The sequence below is a fragment of the Pocillopora damicornis genome, chromosome 8, assembly GCF_964200805.1.
Source record: "Pocillopora damicornis chromosome 8, jaPocDami1.2, whole genome shotgun sequence".
Classification (NCBI taxonomy): domain Eukaryota; kingdom Metazoa; phylum Cnidaria; class Anthozoa; order Scleractinia; family Pocilloporidae; genus Pocillopora; species Pocillopora damicornis.
The window spans coordinates 21,918,515-21,936,242 of record NC_142677.1 but is presented as its reverse complement, the minus strand read 5'-3'; the positions used below and the strand labels follow the sequence as shown (position 1 = coordinate 21,936,242).

General features: G+C 40.6%; 2 protein-coding genes across 3 annotated transcripts; both read left to right on the top strand.

Annotated features, from left to right (window-relative positions):
- Window positions 1-396: 396 nt before the first annotated feature.
- LOC113678883 (uncharacterized) lies at window positions 397-6,503 on the top strand. The gene is made up of 9 exons (XM_027195800.2): window positions 397-612; window positions 1,007-1,074; window positions 1,781-2,422; window positions 2,777-2,945; window positions 3,360-3,600; window positions 4,214-4,441; window positions 4,890-5,147; window positions 5,480-5,680; window positions 6,108-6,503. Exons 1-9 carry the CDS (start codon window positions 533-535, stop codon window positions 6,468-6,470), a joined length of 2,250 nt encoding a protein of 749 aa, XP_027051601.2. The 5' UTR covers window positions 397-532; the 3' UTR covers window positions 6,471-6,503.
- A 2,052-nt stretch (window positions 6,504-8,555) lies between these two features.
- On the top strand, window positions 8,556-16,738 carry LOC113678884 (uncharacterized). Of its 2 annotated transcripts, none has more exons than XM_089180621.1 (10): window positions 8,556-8,699; window positions 9,073-9,139; window positions 9,772-9,819; window positions 10,152-10,787; window positions 11,197-11,365; window positions 12,114-12,354; window positions 13,975-14,202; window positions 14,801-15,058; window positions 15,463-15,663; window positions 16,314-16,738. In XM_089180621.1, exons 2-10 carry the CDS (start codon window positions 9,073-9,075, stop codon window positions 16,674-16,676), a joined length of 2,211 nt encoding a protein of 736 aa, XP_089036747.1. In that variant the 5' UTR covers window positions 8,556-8,699; the 3' UTR covers window positions 16,677-16,738. The 2 variants fall into 2 exon arrangements, with proteins under 2 accessions (XP_089036747.1, XP_089036748.1); XM_089180622.1 differs by having other exon boundaries at window positions 8,599-8,688.
- Window positions 16,739-17,728: the final 990 nt, after the last annotated feature.

Sequence of the window (17,728 nt, the reverse complement as noted above, 5' to 3'; positions counted from 1 at the left end):
GGTCACGCAACGGCTTAGAAAATTATGAATGGAATTCGCGAAAATATGTTGTTTTCTGGCTTAGAAGTTATGGGTTGGAATGTATTACCCACTATTCTGCAGCGATGGTGGTAGTGTGATGGATAAGCATCATAATTTTCAAAAGACCATGACATGATTATTTTTCAGATACCGGAAACGAGGTTCAGTTGGGGTAGACGCTGTTAAGTGATTTGAGTAAGGAATATCCAAGCTGATCGATTTTTAAATTCGTGATTGGAATATTAGCTGTGCGAGTTCTTAGAAATTTGACGATGTCCCTCACTTTTTTTACGGTCTGACCGGTTGACCTTTTCAGCAAATAGGCTTTCAAAGCTACATACTTCAAATGTATACCAAACCTCGAATGTCACTCACTTGAATGAATTGATTCCCTCGGAATCTGCTTACAGGTAAATGATAAACTGACACATGTGATTGGACGAGATGCCTAAGGCACCTTTTATTTAGGGAAACTGAATTAGTTGTCACTTTTGTCAGAGCATATTCTTATATGGCTTACAAACATCTGGGTTTGTTAAACTTTCAAGCTTTGTGGGCGTGTAACAGAGAACACAACACATCATCATCTCGGTTGGTAAAAGATCTAACAAGATTTCTACGAGGGTTTTTATGTATTTAATAATTATTCTCAATTTTTCCTTTTTTTTTAATTTTGGCCCCTTTACGAGGAATTATAGAAAAAAACTGAAAAAGCGAGGAATAAGGAGAAATCTAAGTAGCCATAAGCGAGAATTTGCAAACTATTTTTTATTTCTATGCGACAGTACGAAATTCTTTGATATCCTCTTAGTCGTTTTAAGTACGTTTTAATGTTATTGAAAAGTTAATGATTCAAACTGACTATTTTTAAGACCTGAAACAAGCAAATAATTTTCTTAACATCCATGGATTCATGAGTTTTTGTATGGGTTATAGCGTATGATCGTATGCATGTCTTTCACTTCTTGAATCACCTCTCTTTCAGGTCTTTCCAAAAAATGTGGCTTCTTTGTCTTTTTTGTTCAGTAATCCTCCTGTTCGCAGTTGAAACAGGTAATTTGGTATTTGTTAGAAAGACAGTCGAGCCGTCCCACACACCATGCGTTCACTGCTTTTCGGCCGTGCTTTTGCAGTTATCAAATAAACGACTGATATAAATTGTTCATGAAACAAAACTGATCGGTGGAGGTAGCAAAGGATTTATAGTCATTCATAAGTTGTTTTTTCATTTACTTTCATTTTTAAATGTTTTCATTTAAAGCCAAGGGCACTAGAGGAAATCCTTAGCTCTCCACGTTACAGTGTTAAGGAAGTTCTGATAAGGGAACCATCTTAATCGTTCCACATCAAAAACTATTTTGTTTCAAAATCCAGTCACGAGGCTCTGCATAAGTTTATCATTTTTTTGTAAGTTTTTTTTTTTATGATCTGTTGTCTGTTAAATTCTCCCTGATTGGTTGAGACCCTCATTCAAGTACCCGAATCTCGAATCCCAAATTGTGGCCCTGATGTATATATCTCTACGGCGTACAAAACAGAAGTCAGTAGGTGCGTGTGTATATGTTTTAAAGGCGTTTGAGACTTTCGGTAGTGCACGAGGGAAGAGGTATTTTTTGCGCACTCCTTCCCTTGTGCGAGACTCACTCTTCGCGATCGCCTCTCGTTCGCCTCACGTTTGCGTCGTGCTTGCCTTGTGCTTGCTTGTGCTTACCAACGCTTGATGAAAAACGCAAAAAAACATATTCCTGTTTGAATTTAGACACTTCCGCCACTTCCTCTGTTGAGCCATTGTGTCTTGCATCAGCGGAGTCCACCCGAAGTGGTCTTGCCACCATCCTGGATAAAGTGAAACGTGTCTACTTCCAACAGCTTCACCCAGAGACGATTCACGAGATGAGTCCGAAATCACCCGAAAATATCCGAAAGTATTTTCAGCCTTACGATCCCAACCCAAATGCTATCAAGGGAAGAACTGATGAAGCCATGAAGTTATATCGAGAGCTAAAGGCTTTGAAAATCAATAAAAAGTTGTTGAAGCTGAGAGAGCGTAAGGCTGTTCATATGGCCAGTGCCATTTTGTTGAATAACTACTGCTGGAATCCATACAACCAGGACTACTACGCTGGGGAATGGCTTTTAGGACCAAACCTGCTCTGCTGGGAGCCTGTTTGTAACGTGTTTCCAAACCTAAATGGCGTTTTGCCTCATTTCAAACCAAAAAATGTGGCCGATTTAGAAACATTGAAGGGACTTATCGAAAAATACAGTCTAATATTTAATAGGTACGTGGAGAATTGGAAACTTGGAGTCCGCACAGGATATGTAAGAACCTACAAAGCATGTAAAGTGGGTGTACATGTTCTCAAGAACCAAAAATATAAAGGAATGGAAACAGAGCAAGGTTTGTATCGGCTCACTACTTTGTATCACCGAAACCACTGAAACAAATAATGCTGCGCCCGATTACTAATTCTAGTTTAGAAGATAAGTCGTGACTACCCTTTGAGTCAGACTGGCACTGTCCATTTTATATTTTACATTTATAGGTAAAAAAGTACCCTTCTAAAATGATGATAATAAAAATGCTTCCTTTTTTCATATGCCCTCAGTCAGTAGATCTAACTAAACGCTTTAGTTTGTATTACTGCTCAGGAATTCTCTTTGGGGAATTGGTGTATATTTCGCAAAAGAAGTCCGTTGCGTTGAGTAAACAGCAAAAATATCACTTAATGGTTTCCTTTTTCTCCCGCACAAGGAATTTATGACCAGGAGTTTGCAAAGACTCTTCTGAAACCAGAATTCTTCGAAAGTCTCACAAAGGCCATGAAGGATACTTGGACGGCAAAGTACCAGAACACTGTAGAGGAATACTTCAAGCAGTCTATTCTGCAGAACATCGGAATACCTGTTACTCGTATGATAAGGTAAAGGTTAAGCAACTATATACGGATCTTCCGGCCCTAGGCCATGCACACAACTTCCTTGAAAACTTTAATTTGTTCTGTTATGCTGTTGCACTCTGCTTTATACTCTTTCTATTCTCCTCATTCAGAGCACATGTCTCAATCCATCTATTGCAAAGCTGAAATTAATCGCGACTTGGTTACTTGTGTTTTTCTCGTCCTTCGGGCAGTTCGGTTGTTCAGTCGTCGCCATTAGCTCCTTGGTATAATTTCCCTTGTCCTGATTGGCTATTGTACCAAGTTACCTTTTCAGTTTTGTCTTTAAAAGACTCGCATGAAATTCCCTCCCGGGGCTAAAATATGGTATATTTCATCCACTTGTGATCAACGATGTTAAATAGACACATTTCGCTGTGTTTCTAATTTACGCGATAGTTACCTTGAGAATGAATACTTGTGTAACTGCCCCAATCAAGAGGAAGTGTTGAGTGGCTTGGGTAAACTTCCACTCCGTTACTTCATAAAGAAAGAGACTCTTCAAAAACTTCCCAACGGGCAGAGACTCAGCGGAGCCAGGACGTATCAGAGGCTCATGAGGTTCTTTACTACAATGGACGTTTCTCCGGCGCAGCTCAGGACTAAAGCTGTAGGGAGGCTATCCGAGCTGTATAGAAAGGTATGAAGGAAACGGGGCGGAAGGGGAGAGAGGAGTGGGACAGACAAGCTGACGGACAGACTGGCTGATTGACACACAGATGACTAAAAGCCTGACAAAGTGACGAACTGTAAGAATGACAGACCGATAGCCCGTAAAAGTCATAGACTGAAAGAATGAAAGACTGACAGTCTTACGGGTTGACAAAGTGATGGATTGATACACTAAGCAAAATGACAAAATAATCAGAGGGCAGACCAACAGACCGAAGGACTGACTACTTGACTGACCGACAGATCGACAAACTTGTAAATGGTCAACAGACCGTCGAACTCAAAGACTGACAGAATGTCAGATAGACAAACTCGAGAGTTCACAGACAGACAAACCATCAGACCGACATACTAACAAAACGACTCCGTGGCTGACAAAATGATAGATTGACAGTTTAAAATTTCATACTGGCAGACCGATGGATTGAAAACCAGATTGATCAACAATGTTACATAGACACATTAATATATCAGATTTTATAAATTGACAGCACTGACTAAACGGCCAATGATAATTACTTGACTCAATAATTGATAACTCCGTACCTGACCGATTGCGGCTATTTTCGTACTTTCTGCAGGTTGTCATTCTTGCGAAGTTGTACACCAAGGAACAGAATAAGAATACCGCTATCAACAAGTTCAAAAAAGTGCTGCAGAATCGTGATCAGTGGTTCAACAGCCAGCCGTTTCCTAGCAGCGAGAGTGGTGAGGACGCCTTCGTTAAGTGCCATGACACAGCGAGTGCGCAGGTTCATTGCCCCGAGAGGTGGAAAGCCTTGCAATCGTGGATTAAAAATACTAACAGAGTGCGTAAAGCAACTGTTTATTGTTTAACTAAGAAATTTTCATTTTTATACGCCTGCGAAAATTTTGTAAAGATGATACTGAAAGATAGAGTGTTTTCTCTAACATTTATTGTCAAGGGTCCTGTGGAAGATGATATTTGAACCGTGCAATTTCTGGTGCACACACTACTTAATTTAACTCTAAAATATCATTTGCACGTTATTTAGGAACTGAAGACTTTCCTCCAACAGTCGCTAAATGCGTCAGGTGTCAATAATTATTTATTCTTATTTATTAACCATTAAAATGAAAGGTACGTTGGCTCTCTCCAAGTCTGAGTCACCTGTTTCATTTAAAGAGACAAGACGCGATAAAATCAAATTCACATTTTGTTTGACTGGATACACTAATACTTTAACAGAACAGTTCTTTACTTTCACCTTGTAATGATAATCATTGCTATTGCAGGTCATGAAAACAAAAGTAAAGCCAGTCATTGACACACTCTTTTATAGTAGTGGTTCTAAGAAAACCGTCCCTGCCTGTTCCTTGGAGGTCACAGCAGATTTCCATCCTTTTGTCAGCTATCATGCCTACGGGGTCGGATCCAAGGATTGCACATCAAAGAGCACACAATATCTACCATTTTTCATGGACAAGTTTGGTCCAAAATGGACGGAATATACCACAACAGCTCACGAACAACTTCCTGGACACCAACTGGAGGTTGGTGAAGTTCAGTTGGTGATTTGAGTAAATCTTTCAACAAAGTCTCTGCCTTTTGTTTTTTAGAAAGATAAGATACACGACATGCCAAATTAATTCTGTCCAAGTAAAATTTTTTTGACTAGACGCATACCTGAGTGTACTCAGGCGCTGGTAATGGTAAAATCTAGGCGCCGTTTTCATAGTAAACTACATTTATTTCATGTCTAAATTTGATTTGCATGCTTTTTTCGCGTTTTTTTTTTTCAAAATTGAGATAAAACAAAACATCTGTTTGAAGAGGAAAGAGATGACTGATATCAACATTGATCTCAACTGCCTAAAATCGATAGGTTCAGAGCTATGTCGAGTATTTTGAAGACAGCTGTGAAGATGCCATTCATTGGCTGGGAGCCTTCAACTACTTCCCAGGATTCACCGAAGGGTGGACAACTTACATTGAGTACGAGCTGCTGCCTCAAGACTCCAATCTTTATTCAGATACTTCAGACAAGGAGGTGTTGCTACAGAAGTACGGCATGATCTACTACCAGGTAATTATGAAAACCCAGAAAGAGAGGTTCATAAATGAAGGGAGCCAGGCAAGATTCAGCAAAGTTGTGCCTCTAAGTTTGGAGGACTCTGAAGTCAGTCTTCCTGAGAAATATTGAAAACTTTGAATTGAGAAGGTGAATCCGAGCCATGTCATGAGTCCATGCGCTCTATTTGTTGAGGTTAAGAGATCAGCTTATTTCCCTACCATGGTTTCAGACATATCTTTGAGAGAGATATCTTTGCTCATTCGTTAAGTTCCCATGCTCTTGTGCAAAGATTTGAGTATTCAAGAACTCTCTTACTCCGTCAAGAACTCCCTTAATCTGGCCCGGCGTACTAACTCGAACATCTTAAGACGGGAAATATTCTATTTACATTCCGTTAAAAAAAAAAAGTTTATGGGGCATTTCTTTCGTTTGTCAACAGATTTTAGCCGCCCTTCGCATTATTGTTGACATCGATCTAAACTATTACGACAAGACAACTTCTGATGCGCTGTATCTGTACAAGCTGTACGCCTGGGAAGACAATACAGATCTAGCACAAAAAGATATCTTGAGATCACAAGCCCTACCAGGATTTGTAGCCAGCTATATGTTTGGTCAAATGGAAATCTCCCGTGTCAGGGGTATGGCCGAGAGAGGACTGGGGCGAGATTTCAACTTGAAAGATTTTCATTACGAGGTGTTACGCCAGGGAGAATATCCTTTAGGGTACTTAGAGGAACACATACGGGCCTATATTGCTTGTAAGAAAAACCCCGATCGCGATGAATGTAAAGAGTTTTAGAAGACTAATTTTGTAGTCTAATCTATGGACATTGTGTTCCATATCAAACTCTTTCCCCAGTGCGACGAACATTTGTTTTTCTCGGTTCCAGGTGTACGCAACCACTAACCCCACGTAATGCGCATGCTCTCCGTTGGGAAATTTTCAAAATGGCGGACAAGCCAAAGAGGGAAATAAAAAAAAACAAAGCGATTTTGCAATGAATACTCAACATATACCCTCGTTAGAAAGGCGAATCCACGGACAAAAGATACAAAACTGTATGGTATTGAGATCGATATGATATTAAATCGATACTGAGGGCCCGTCTCCAACTTGCTAAGAAGTGTATTTAATTGCCTTCCACCACGATCACTAGCTTTCTTGACAACTTTCTGAAGACAGAATACTTTCTTTCTGAAGACTTCTGATATGCGGCTATTGATTATTACACCTCGTATACCTGACTGTTCAAACACTTTGTTTACGATTGTTGAAAGGACCGACTTTTGGTTCTCCGTCTTCGTCTTTAAATTGCTTTGAAATAGTATAGATTAGTTAGCTGAAACGAAAAATTAATCAAAGAAGTTTACGAAAAATCCAGCAAACAAGCTTAAAAAAAGGCATTTATTTAGACTTCATACTTCAACGAACTTCACAAATCTTACTTGTTTATCTTGTAAACAAACGATGGCAGATTAATTCCCGAAGCGCTTTCTGAGTTTCCCGATCCCTCTCCTACAGCTTTTACGCTTACAAAACAGGAAAAGATCAAAAGGAAGAAGATACAGCTGTTTTGAAACGCCATTTGACGAGGGTAAATCTGCTTTTTGTTCCACACTTTACATATCAAAACAAAGGAAATTTGTTCCTCTTTTTGATTCTGGCGGTACATTTTTAATTTGCGCCTGCGTAAAAGAGATATCGCCCGAGACCCTTCGCTCGGTCGTGTTTTGATCAAAAACGCCTTGTTAATTTCACGCAACCGCTCGGAGAAAAGGTAAAAATGACGAGGGAAAAACTTTACCTTCAAGTTAGAAAATTAGCGAAATAGAAAGCCACAATATTATAGTTTAATATTTCAGAGGTACATTGAGTGCTTTTTCCGTAGAGAATCCGCACGATGGTAAAACATTCGAAAATTACACTCGATTTGAGTGGGGTGTTGAAGTGGGCGTGGTCACAACATTCATGTTAAGACTATTTGTACCCCATGAGTTTCATATGAAGCGCAGCTCTGATTGAATGGGAATAAACAGCTAAAGGACCTCATTAGGTCACGTTTCAATTTATTACAGGCCTCTTACTAAACTAATTTAATTCGTCATTATCTTTGGAGGTTCAGAGTCACTGAGTAATTCCAGAAAACCTTTGATAATCTTCTACTTTTTGGAAACATATAGTTATTCCCCCAAGCTTACTGAAGGCCAAGAAACCAACATACCCCTGTCTTGAAGCACTGGCAAAAAAAAAGGTCCGCACTATTTTCTATGTGCTGAATTAAATTATCCGGAGAGAAATTTTTTTTGTTAATTTTGTGACAGTACAAAACATGATACTGGGACAAAAAAAAAATTCGAAGTTTGCGTGAGAAAAAGATCAACACGCCAAATTACAACCTGCGGACAATCTGAGTCTTAGAGATTGACATCGGAATTCTCCAACTGTTCAAGGTCTTTAATTTCACGCACTAATGCATTTTGTCATCTGAAAACGCTGTCAAGAAGCCTTTTTCCTAGCCAAATCATCCCTCATAAAGTTCTATGAAAGCTACAAACAATAAAGTCGGAAAAGAAATGAAAATTTGCTGGCTGTAGACATGTTGTCAGAATATCTTCTGCTCAACGTAAGAATATATTCTTACCTAACGTAAACATTTTCTTTCTGATCGACGTTACTTTTTAAATGAAGTTATACAAATCATTGTGAATTTGATTGACAAAGCCGTGATGAATTTTGAGGAACTGAAGTAACGAACTTTTGGAGCCTGGAAGGATTGACATAAATGGTTTCCCACCGAGTAACACGCAGGTGTCAGTTGTTCATATGAATAAAAGATACCAAATATGGCAATTATGGAAATTCTTTCTCGAGTGGGCGAGGTTTGAGTCTTCACTTAATCTTCTAATCCGCAATAAGCGAAAGAAGAATAAAGTTGACTCCATGGTATCTGGCTGGTGGCAAAGCATATTCTACAATTGAATTGTTTTGGGACATTTGGAGCCGCTCGTATTGAAAGGTCAATACAAGGTAGGGTACCCTTGACTTTAATTTTGGTTAAGTAGTTTTTTGCGTCACCTTTTTAAGCATTTAAGTACTGAGTAAACTATCTCCTTAAGTGCGAATTGTTACACTAAGAACGGACAGTTTCTAAAATCATTCTATGCGTGACTGAAGTTAAGACGTATGGGGTTCATGGGGAAATGATGGACAGTAACTGTCAAAAAAACGACGTTTAGTATTGATCCTAAATCAATTGTAATGCGCTTTATTGCAAATCCTGTCTCAAGTCTCAGAAATTTTCGCACAATTTTGCAACTTTGTGTAAAAGACATATAAATAGCACTAAAACCACAATGCTGATACGTTTCTAACAAATTCGTAATTTTCTTTCAATTTACAGATGAGGCTGATGATGCAGCTTTTTCGCTTCCTTGGCTCAGCGATTCTCCTCCTCGCTGTTTTGAAAGGTACAATTCAACCTTTATTAAGCAGTCACTCTCAGTAAACAGCCAGATGATCATTCAATTGCAGCTGCCTGATTAACAGAGGTTCACCATAATTTAAAGAGGCAAAAAGTCATCTCGCAACAAAATTAACAGGACAACTTACAAATTTTTTGCCAAAAATTACAATAACTCGAGATATATCAAAGGTAACGAACAAGGAATGATCGCTAAATAAGCAGAGCAGTAATTTTCTCGGTTGTAATTCAACAAGGTGGCCTTTTAATAGAGGAGAATTACGACAGAATCAAATATTTGTGTTATCCAAAAGGATGACCACTTCAAGGCGAGACCCTTTGAATGTATATGGAAAGGATTTTTTTAAACGACCACAGGTCAAAGTTTTAGTTTTGTTAAACGGACTTATCACTCAGATGCATTTACCACTTGTTGCAAAGCAGGTGAACCATTGATGTTAAAGATAATGAATAAGAGCTAACTATAGAAATGAAGGGTGTAACGTGGCAATCGCTATGATCAGGGAGCATTTTGGCTTAGTTCCTCTGAGATAATCCTCCTTTATACTAAAACTTCTAAAATATACCTGAATATTTAAAAATAAAAGTGTTTTCACAATGATTTTTTTTCTTTCATAGCATCATTCGCTCTTCGATTTCCTCCACAAAAAGTACATGACAGCGATGGTAAGGTGACAGTCTTTTTGGACACCTTCTTATGTAATAAACTTTAAATATTCTCAAAGATGCAAATGAACACTTGGCGTGCATGTATGCCGATGAGGATGGCTAGTGATTCCATTGATTATTTTTAACTTAGTATCCACAGTAAAAGCTGGAGTGACAGTGTTATGTCGGGAGGAGCCCTGGAAATGGAGTTAAGAATTCTTCCCTCTTTCTGAAATATAAACATCCCGTATAATCTTTATTGTTTACTGAAGCTGCTTATATAGTTTTATCAGCATGAATAATTCCATTTCTTGGATATACTAACGATGTGATTCTTCTGTTTTCTCCAGAAACTTCTTCAGACGCGTCCTTATGTCAGTCATCAGCTGAGGCCACGCGCTCCCAACTCACAGAATTGTTAGCCGAGATACAACAAACCTTTTTCTATCAGCTTCACCCAGAGCATATTGCCAGGATGGCTGAGGCAACACCCGAACTAATCAGAGAGCATTTCCAACCCTTCGATCCAAGTCCGGATGCCATTAAACGCAGAACCGACAAGGCCTTAGAACTACGTCGGAGACTCAACGCTTTGCAAATCGACACAAAAAAGTTAAAGCTGAGAGAGCGTAAAGCCATTCATGTGGCTAGCGATGTTCTGTTAGCCCAGGGATGGGATCCGTACGGCATGGATTATTACTCTGGGGATTGGCTTTTGGGACCGAACTTATTTTGCTGGCAACCTGTTTGTCAGGTGTTCGGAAATTTGAACAGTGTTTTTTCTCACTTTAAACCGGACAATATGGACAAGTTAGAGAGACTGAAGACCCTTTTCGAGCAGTACCATCAAGTATTTGAAAGATACGTGGAGAACTGGAAACTTGGAGCGCGTTCAGGGTATCTGAGGCCTTTTAAAGCTTGTAAAGCGGCCGTATTCGCTGTGAAATACAAGAAATATAGAGAAATGGCGATAAATGGTGAATCAGGTTAGTGAAAAGTCACTTCATGATTATCTTTTATAAGAAAAGCAAACCATTTCCTTATAATGCCAGCGCTAGATCTTTTTCGAAATTACCAATGTTCTAAACAAATTGGAATAAACAATGGCTCATAAAGAACTACTACTTTGAATTTGTGTTCTTTGCGCCGCCACCCCAGCTAAGTAATGTGCCTCTCGTTTCATATAGACTCGTTACAGGTACTATCGAGCTGACTAACGAGCAAATCGTTAAGATTTTCTTTTCCCACAAACCCACAGTCATTGACACAGTTCTTGATTGCATAATCGATTGTTAGTTAGAGAACTGAATCCCTCTAAAAGTTATCATCCGTCAAGAATTCTGGTTGTTGCACTTCATACTGATCAATCTTCTTTACATTTTTCTCCTCTGAAAGGAATACACAAGCAACCGTTTGCCAACACTCTTTTAAATTCTGGCTTCTTCGCCAGCCTCTCCAAGTCTGTGAACGATACTTGGGAGGAGAAACACCAAGAGAATGTCAAGGAGTTTTTCAAACAGTCTCTTGAAAACAACATCGCAAAGCCCGTTGTGAGAATGCTAAGGTACCTGACGACATATTTTTACGCTTGTTACATATTGGAGACAATTTATAACAAACCAATATCATGGTTTTTTCATGAAATATATTTCTTTGCACCTGCGAATGAAAACCAAGCGAAAATATGAGCCGCAATTTAAGCAACTGACAGAGAAGAGGCCTGAAAAAAATTCGGGCTCCGACGGGATTTGAGCCCGTACTTCCCAGGTACTAGTTGGGGAACTTCTACAACTGAGCTACAAAGCCATACAGATTCCTTTACGGCAAAGAAAAACCCTTTCATGATTCATGGCAGGCGCGGGTTCGAATCCCGCCTAGGCCCGAATTTTTTATTGATTTTTTTTTAATTTAAGCCCTTATGGAGATCTTTTCTTTGTTTGAAAGCCATTTTCAAAAAAAAAAAATGTTCGAAGTGGTATATCCAAAGAGTCAGAATATTTTTGTGACTTCATTTCATTTCTTCGGAAAACAGAAAGAATCGTTACAAGAGACAAGAGTGATGTGCATTCCATTTTTGTTGCGCTGTTGAGACTTTGGCTTGGATGACAAGCTTCGGTGTTGGTTGTCGAATAGTCTTCATTAAAATGTAGGGAGCTCGTAGCCTGAAGGCCATAAAATAAGTTAATTAAAAAGCACTTTAAAACACGCTTGCCCCATCAACGAAGCTGATTTCTACAAGAGGCGCGTAGTTACAGATATCTTAGGTAAGGTAATGCTGATAATATTGCTATGCTGAAAATTTTACTCGATAGATATCTTGAAGATGAGTACTTGTGCAACTGCCCTAATCAGGAGCATCTCTTGAGTGGCCTTGGAAAGCTTCCGCTCGAACACAATAGGAACCAGAAGACTCTTCCTAAACTCCCCACCGGGGAGACACTGAGTGGTCCAGAGACATATAAGAAGATCATGAGGTTCTTCACATCAAGGGAGATTACACCAAGCAGCCTCAGGGAAAAAGCTTTCAGAAGGCTAAACGAGATGTATACACAGGTTAGAGGAACGAAAATCAATGATTTTTAAAGAATAGTATCAAAAGAATGGGTAATGCTATTTTCAGAATAGCACTTTTGAATGAGTTTTCTTCTTTTAAAGTTTATCCCCTGACTGAGCAATTGAGCGATCGACTAAACGACTGACTATAGGTAGGACGGACTGATTGTCTGACTGACCGACTGTTTGGCTCACTGACTGACTTACTGACAGATTATCAGACTGACTGACTAATGGCTGACAAACTGACTAACAAACTATCTAACTGTCTGACGGACTGACTGACTGACAAACTATCTGATCATCTGATGGCTGGACCGACTGTCTGACTGAGTGAGAGAGTGACTGACAAACTACCTGACTGTCTGACTGATGGACTGACTGACTGACTGATTGAGTGGTTGGCTGCATGACTAACTGCAGGCATGGCTGACTGATTTGCTGACTGAATATCTGACTGACTGGTTGGCTGGCTGACTGACTGACTGGTTGGCCGACTGACTGACTAACTGGTTGGCTGACTGACTGACTGACTGGTTGGCTGACTGACTGACTGACTGACTGATTGGCTGACTGACTGACTGACTGGTTGGCTGACTGACTGACTGACTGACTGACTGGTTGGCTGACTGACTGACTGACTGGTTGGCTGACTGACTGACTGACTGACTAACTGGTTGGCTGACTGACTGACTGACTGACTGGTTGGCTGACTGACTGACTGACTGGTTGGCTGACTGACTGACTGACTGACTGATTGGCTGACTGACTGACTGACTGACTGACTGACTGGTTGGCTGACTGACTGACTGACTGGTTGGCTGACTGACTGACTGACTGACTGACTGACTGACTGGCTAACTGGTTGGCTGACTGACTGACTGACTGACTGACTGACTGGTTGGCTGACTGACTGACTGACTGACTGGCTAACTGGTTGGCTGACTGACTGACTGACTGGTTGGCTGACTGACTGACTGACTGACTGATTGGCTGACTGACTGACTGACTGACTGGTTGGCTGACTGACTGACTGACTGACTGACTGGTTGGCTGACTGACTGACTGACTGGCTGACTGACTAACTGACTGGTTGGCTGACTGAATGACTGACTGACTGGTTAGCTGACTGACTGACTGACTGACTGACTGACTGACTGGTTGGCTGACTGACTGACTGACTGACTGACTGACTGGTTGGCTGACTGACTGGTTGGCTGACTGACTGACTGACTGACTGACTGACTGGTTGGCTGACTGACTGACTGACTGACTGACTGGTTGGCTGACTGAATGACTGACTGACTGGTTAGCTGACTGACTGACTGACTGGTTGATTGACTGACTGACTGACTGGTTGGCTGAAGAAATGATTGGCTGGCTGACTGACTGGTTGGCTGACTGACTGACTGACTGACTGACTAACTGACCGACTGAGAAACCATCTGACTGTCTGACTGACTGACTGACCGACTGATGGACTCACTGAGCCGCGTCCGAGTTGCTATGTCGAGTGAATTGATGAATGATTTTATCATGTAGAAGGTTACCATCAATCAGTAGCAAGCATCATGACATGTTGCATACGATAATAAAAAAACACTTTTTTAATTTCCACAGGCTGTTGATGTGGCCAAGCTGTATACTGAAGAACAGCAAGAGCACGTCGCTGTCGATAAGTTCAAAGAAATTCTCGGAAAGTCTAACATGTGGTTTAACAGTAGGACTTTTCCTACCAGCGAGAGCGACGAAGATGCTTTTATAAAGTGTAGTGACTCAGAAAGTGCGGAGGAATTCTGCCCCAAGCGCTGGGAAGCTATGCAAAAATGGATGGAGAACACCAAAGACGTACGTAATGAAAAACCAATAAACTCCTCCCTGGCTAGAAAATATCCTATCTTTCTAACTCGGTATAAACCAGTACATCCGTTGGAAAAAATTTATCCACTTTTGGTTCACGAGACCAGTTTTTTCGCTATGAGATTTTTTTACTTGCGCCTTTTTCCAACTGTGTCAAGGGTAAAAAGCTAAAATTTCAAACTTGAATCCTAAGAATTACCTGATCATTATTCATATTTCGGAAAGAAATCTGTTAAACAAGGAATGCTACTGTCCCACGCTCGTGTAGGGTTCGTGCGAGCAGGCTAATCGAAATGTGATCACCACCACAAAGCGTGAATGGGCAACATGGCTCATCAAAAAGTCGTGGCCACTTAGCTTAAGTAACCATAAATGACCTGGGCCCAGTTGTATAAAGGACGGATAATGCTATATATCCAACGGATAAATCGCTATCCAGCGGATAAGTGATGGCAAAACGTGTAGCGTCATCCGCCGGATAGAGATTTATCATGGCTGTGGATAGCGTTATCTGACCTTCGAACAACCAGGGCCTGGAATAGATTCTAGGATATGCTCTAGACCTGTAACTGCCTTTATATTGCAGACCATGACGAACCACATCACACCAGTCCTCGCAGCCAACTTTCACAGCAGTGGGCCTAAGAAAACCATTCCTGTTTGTGGGGTAGACCTTTATGCATGGTTCCAGCCTTATGCTAGTTATCATTCTTACGGTATAGGAGCAAAAGACTGCTCATATAAAGGAAGCCAGGCGCTACCGTTTTTCATGGACCGATTTGGCCCAAAATGGACGGAATATACCACCACAGCTCATGAGCAAATGCCCGGGCATCATTTGGAGGTTAGTGACTTTCGTTGAATCTTGACGGTGTTATGTTTAACTTTGTTTGGTGAATAGTTAGGCAAATCTCAAGAAGCATCGAAACACCAGTGCTGGTGAAATTAGAAGACAGAGGAGAGAAATGTGATTCTCGAATTGAAAACTCATGTTCAGCTGTTTCCGCTTTCTGAGGCCTTTATACTGTGACTATAGCTAGAAAGACGCTTCACGGGTTTACACAACAAGGGAACTTTGATAGTTGCACTAATTAAGGTGGCTTACTCTTATTTGTAATGATGCGAAGTAAACTTCGGTCATCAGACCAATTGGTTAGTAAAAGAAAGTTAAGCGCATATTGGGCTCGATTGCTAGCCGCTGTTCGGGAACATGAGCCCGCGCTAATGTTACACTATTTACCTTTGCAGGTTCAGAGTTACACGGAATATTTTCAGGACAGTTGCAAAGATCCCATTCACTGGTTGGGAGCCTACAATTATTTTCCAGGGTTTACCGAAGGCTGGACGACTTACACTGAGTACCAACTGCTGCCTCAAGACACGAACCTTTATTCAGACACTTCCAACAAGGAGGTGTTGCTACAGAAATACGGCATGATCTACTACCAGGTAATTATGTGCAAACGAAACAAGAGGCTGTAAAGCGAGGTGCTGCAAAAATCGATGTCATTTTGTAAAGCCAAATAATATGTGTAAACGCTCAGATCAATCGTTGATATTTCTTGTAAGTACACGAGGGACGAGAAAGGCGAGGTACCTGTTAGCTTTTTTTCTAGGTTCGCATTAAGGCTGAAGTAAATTGTCAGAAGGAGAGACCAATGGGATAGGAGTTTCACCTGCAAAGGTTGATTGTCATTCGGACACAGACATATGCATAAGATCGACCACACAAGCCAACGTATAGCCTATTCCAAGCTTGCAGCTAGTAAAACGGAGCTGAATAGAAAACAGCGACAGAGTGAAGAAGAGGGGGGTTCGGGCGACCCGACCCAGACCTCCATCTTTTTTTCACTCCTTCGCTACTGGATCCTACCATCGCACTGTTTATTGTTACACTTTGTTTTACTAACTGAAAGCCCGGAACAGGTTAGCTAACGGAATAACACTTGGATCATCATTTTATTTGTCGTTTACGATAGCTTCCAATTAAAATGTTAGTGATTCTACACCTCTCTGCACCGAATGATTGGCAAAGTCTCGTTAGGTCGCTACAATTTTTACTCGTTATTAATAAAATACTTTGTTGTTTTATTGCACAGCTCTTAGCCGCTCTGCGCGCTGTTGTAGACATTGACCTAAACTATTATAAGAAGTCAGCATTCGATGCCCTCAGTATGTACAAACAGTATGTCTGGGAGGACAACACGGACCAGGCAAAGAAAGATATCATAAGGTCAGAAGGTTTGCCGGGACAGGCAGCCAGCTACGTGTCTGGTCAACTGGAAATCTCTCGCCTCAGGAGTTTAGCCGAGAGGGAGCTGGGTCAAGATTTCGTTCTGAAGGATTTTCATTACGAGGTATTACGTCAGGGGGAGATACCGTTGAGATACTTGGATGAACACATAAAAGCTTATATCGCCTGTAAGAAAAACCCGTCTCTCGAGGAATGTGGAGAATTTTAAAATGAATGAGAATGAAAGCTGTGCTAATGTTAAATGAAAATAAAGGAGTGAGAAAATATAAAGTTGTCTGAGAAATTGTTAGAAACATCGACCGAGTGAGTGTTCCAGTAATCAAGCTGAGTAAACATCCAGTCAGGCAATAAGGCAGGTTTTCTACGTACAGAAATTAGACCTTTAGCGAGCGAAATTGCAATAACTTACTGACTGTTTCGAGTTTAGAGTGACATAACTCAAAAATATTGGTTGGCAAAAAATGCCAGTACGAATACGGCGAATAGTTCTTTTTCGACAAAGCACATGGCCGATGTCCCGGATGTTGACGTCGAAATATAGGCTACACACTTGCACTTATCAAAATAACTTATACGTATAATCCACGATTATCAAAATTATTCTAACCCGTTCCACCCTCAACCCTCTCTCTTAGCTCAGGTTTGTGCCCTTTTTGCTATGATGTACTCTGTAATTCGCGATGATCAAAAATGTTAGACCCTCTTCCTCCCTCTTTCTTTGCTCAGTTCTGCGTCTGTTATCCTGTGATGAAGTCTGATGTATTATACTATTGTTAGTATCATGGAATTAGTGACAGAAGTCTTCACGCTGCTGAAAGGAATTTTTTTAGAGTTGTGGCATAACAATATTTGTTTACAATGTTGCCAGGATGGTATCGTTTTATTTAAGTAAACAAACCCACGCGCGCATACGTCGGAGTATTAAGTGGGAAGAACCTGTGATGATTGTGGTTTTCAGTGCTGAGTAGCGTAATAAAATGCCAAGGGGGTATTTTTAGACTGCCCACCCAAATGAAAGAGAAACAGCTTTTGTGCTGAATGCTTACATGGTCAGCCTGAGTAAGTCGGAATGACAAACTTTCATAACGACAGTAGCAATATGCTTGCATCACACCGGAAATATGCTTTTGACAACGCCAGGGAATTAAGATGAGCCCGTGTTGATTATTAACCAATGCCAAAATTGGTTGGAAATGAGACATATTGGTGTTCTTTTTGTCCTAGGACAACATCAAAACGTTGAGTCAAAACTGCCTCGAC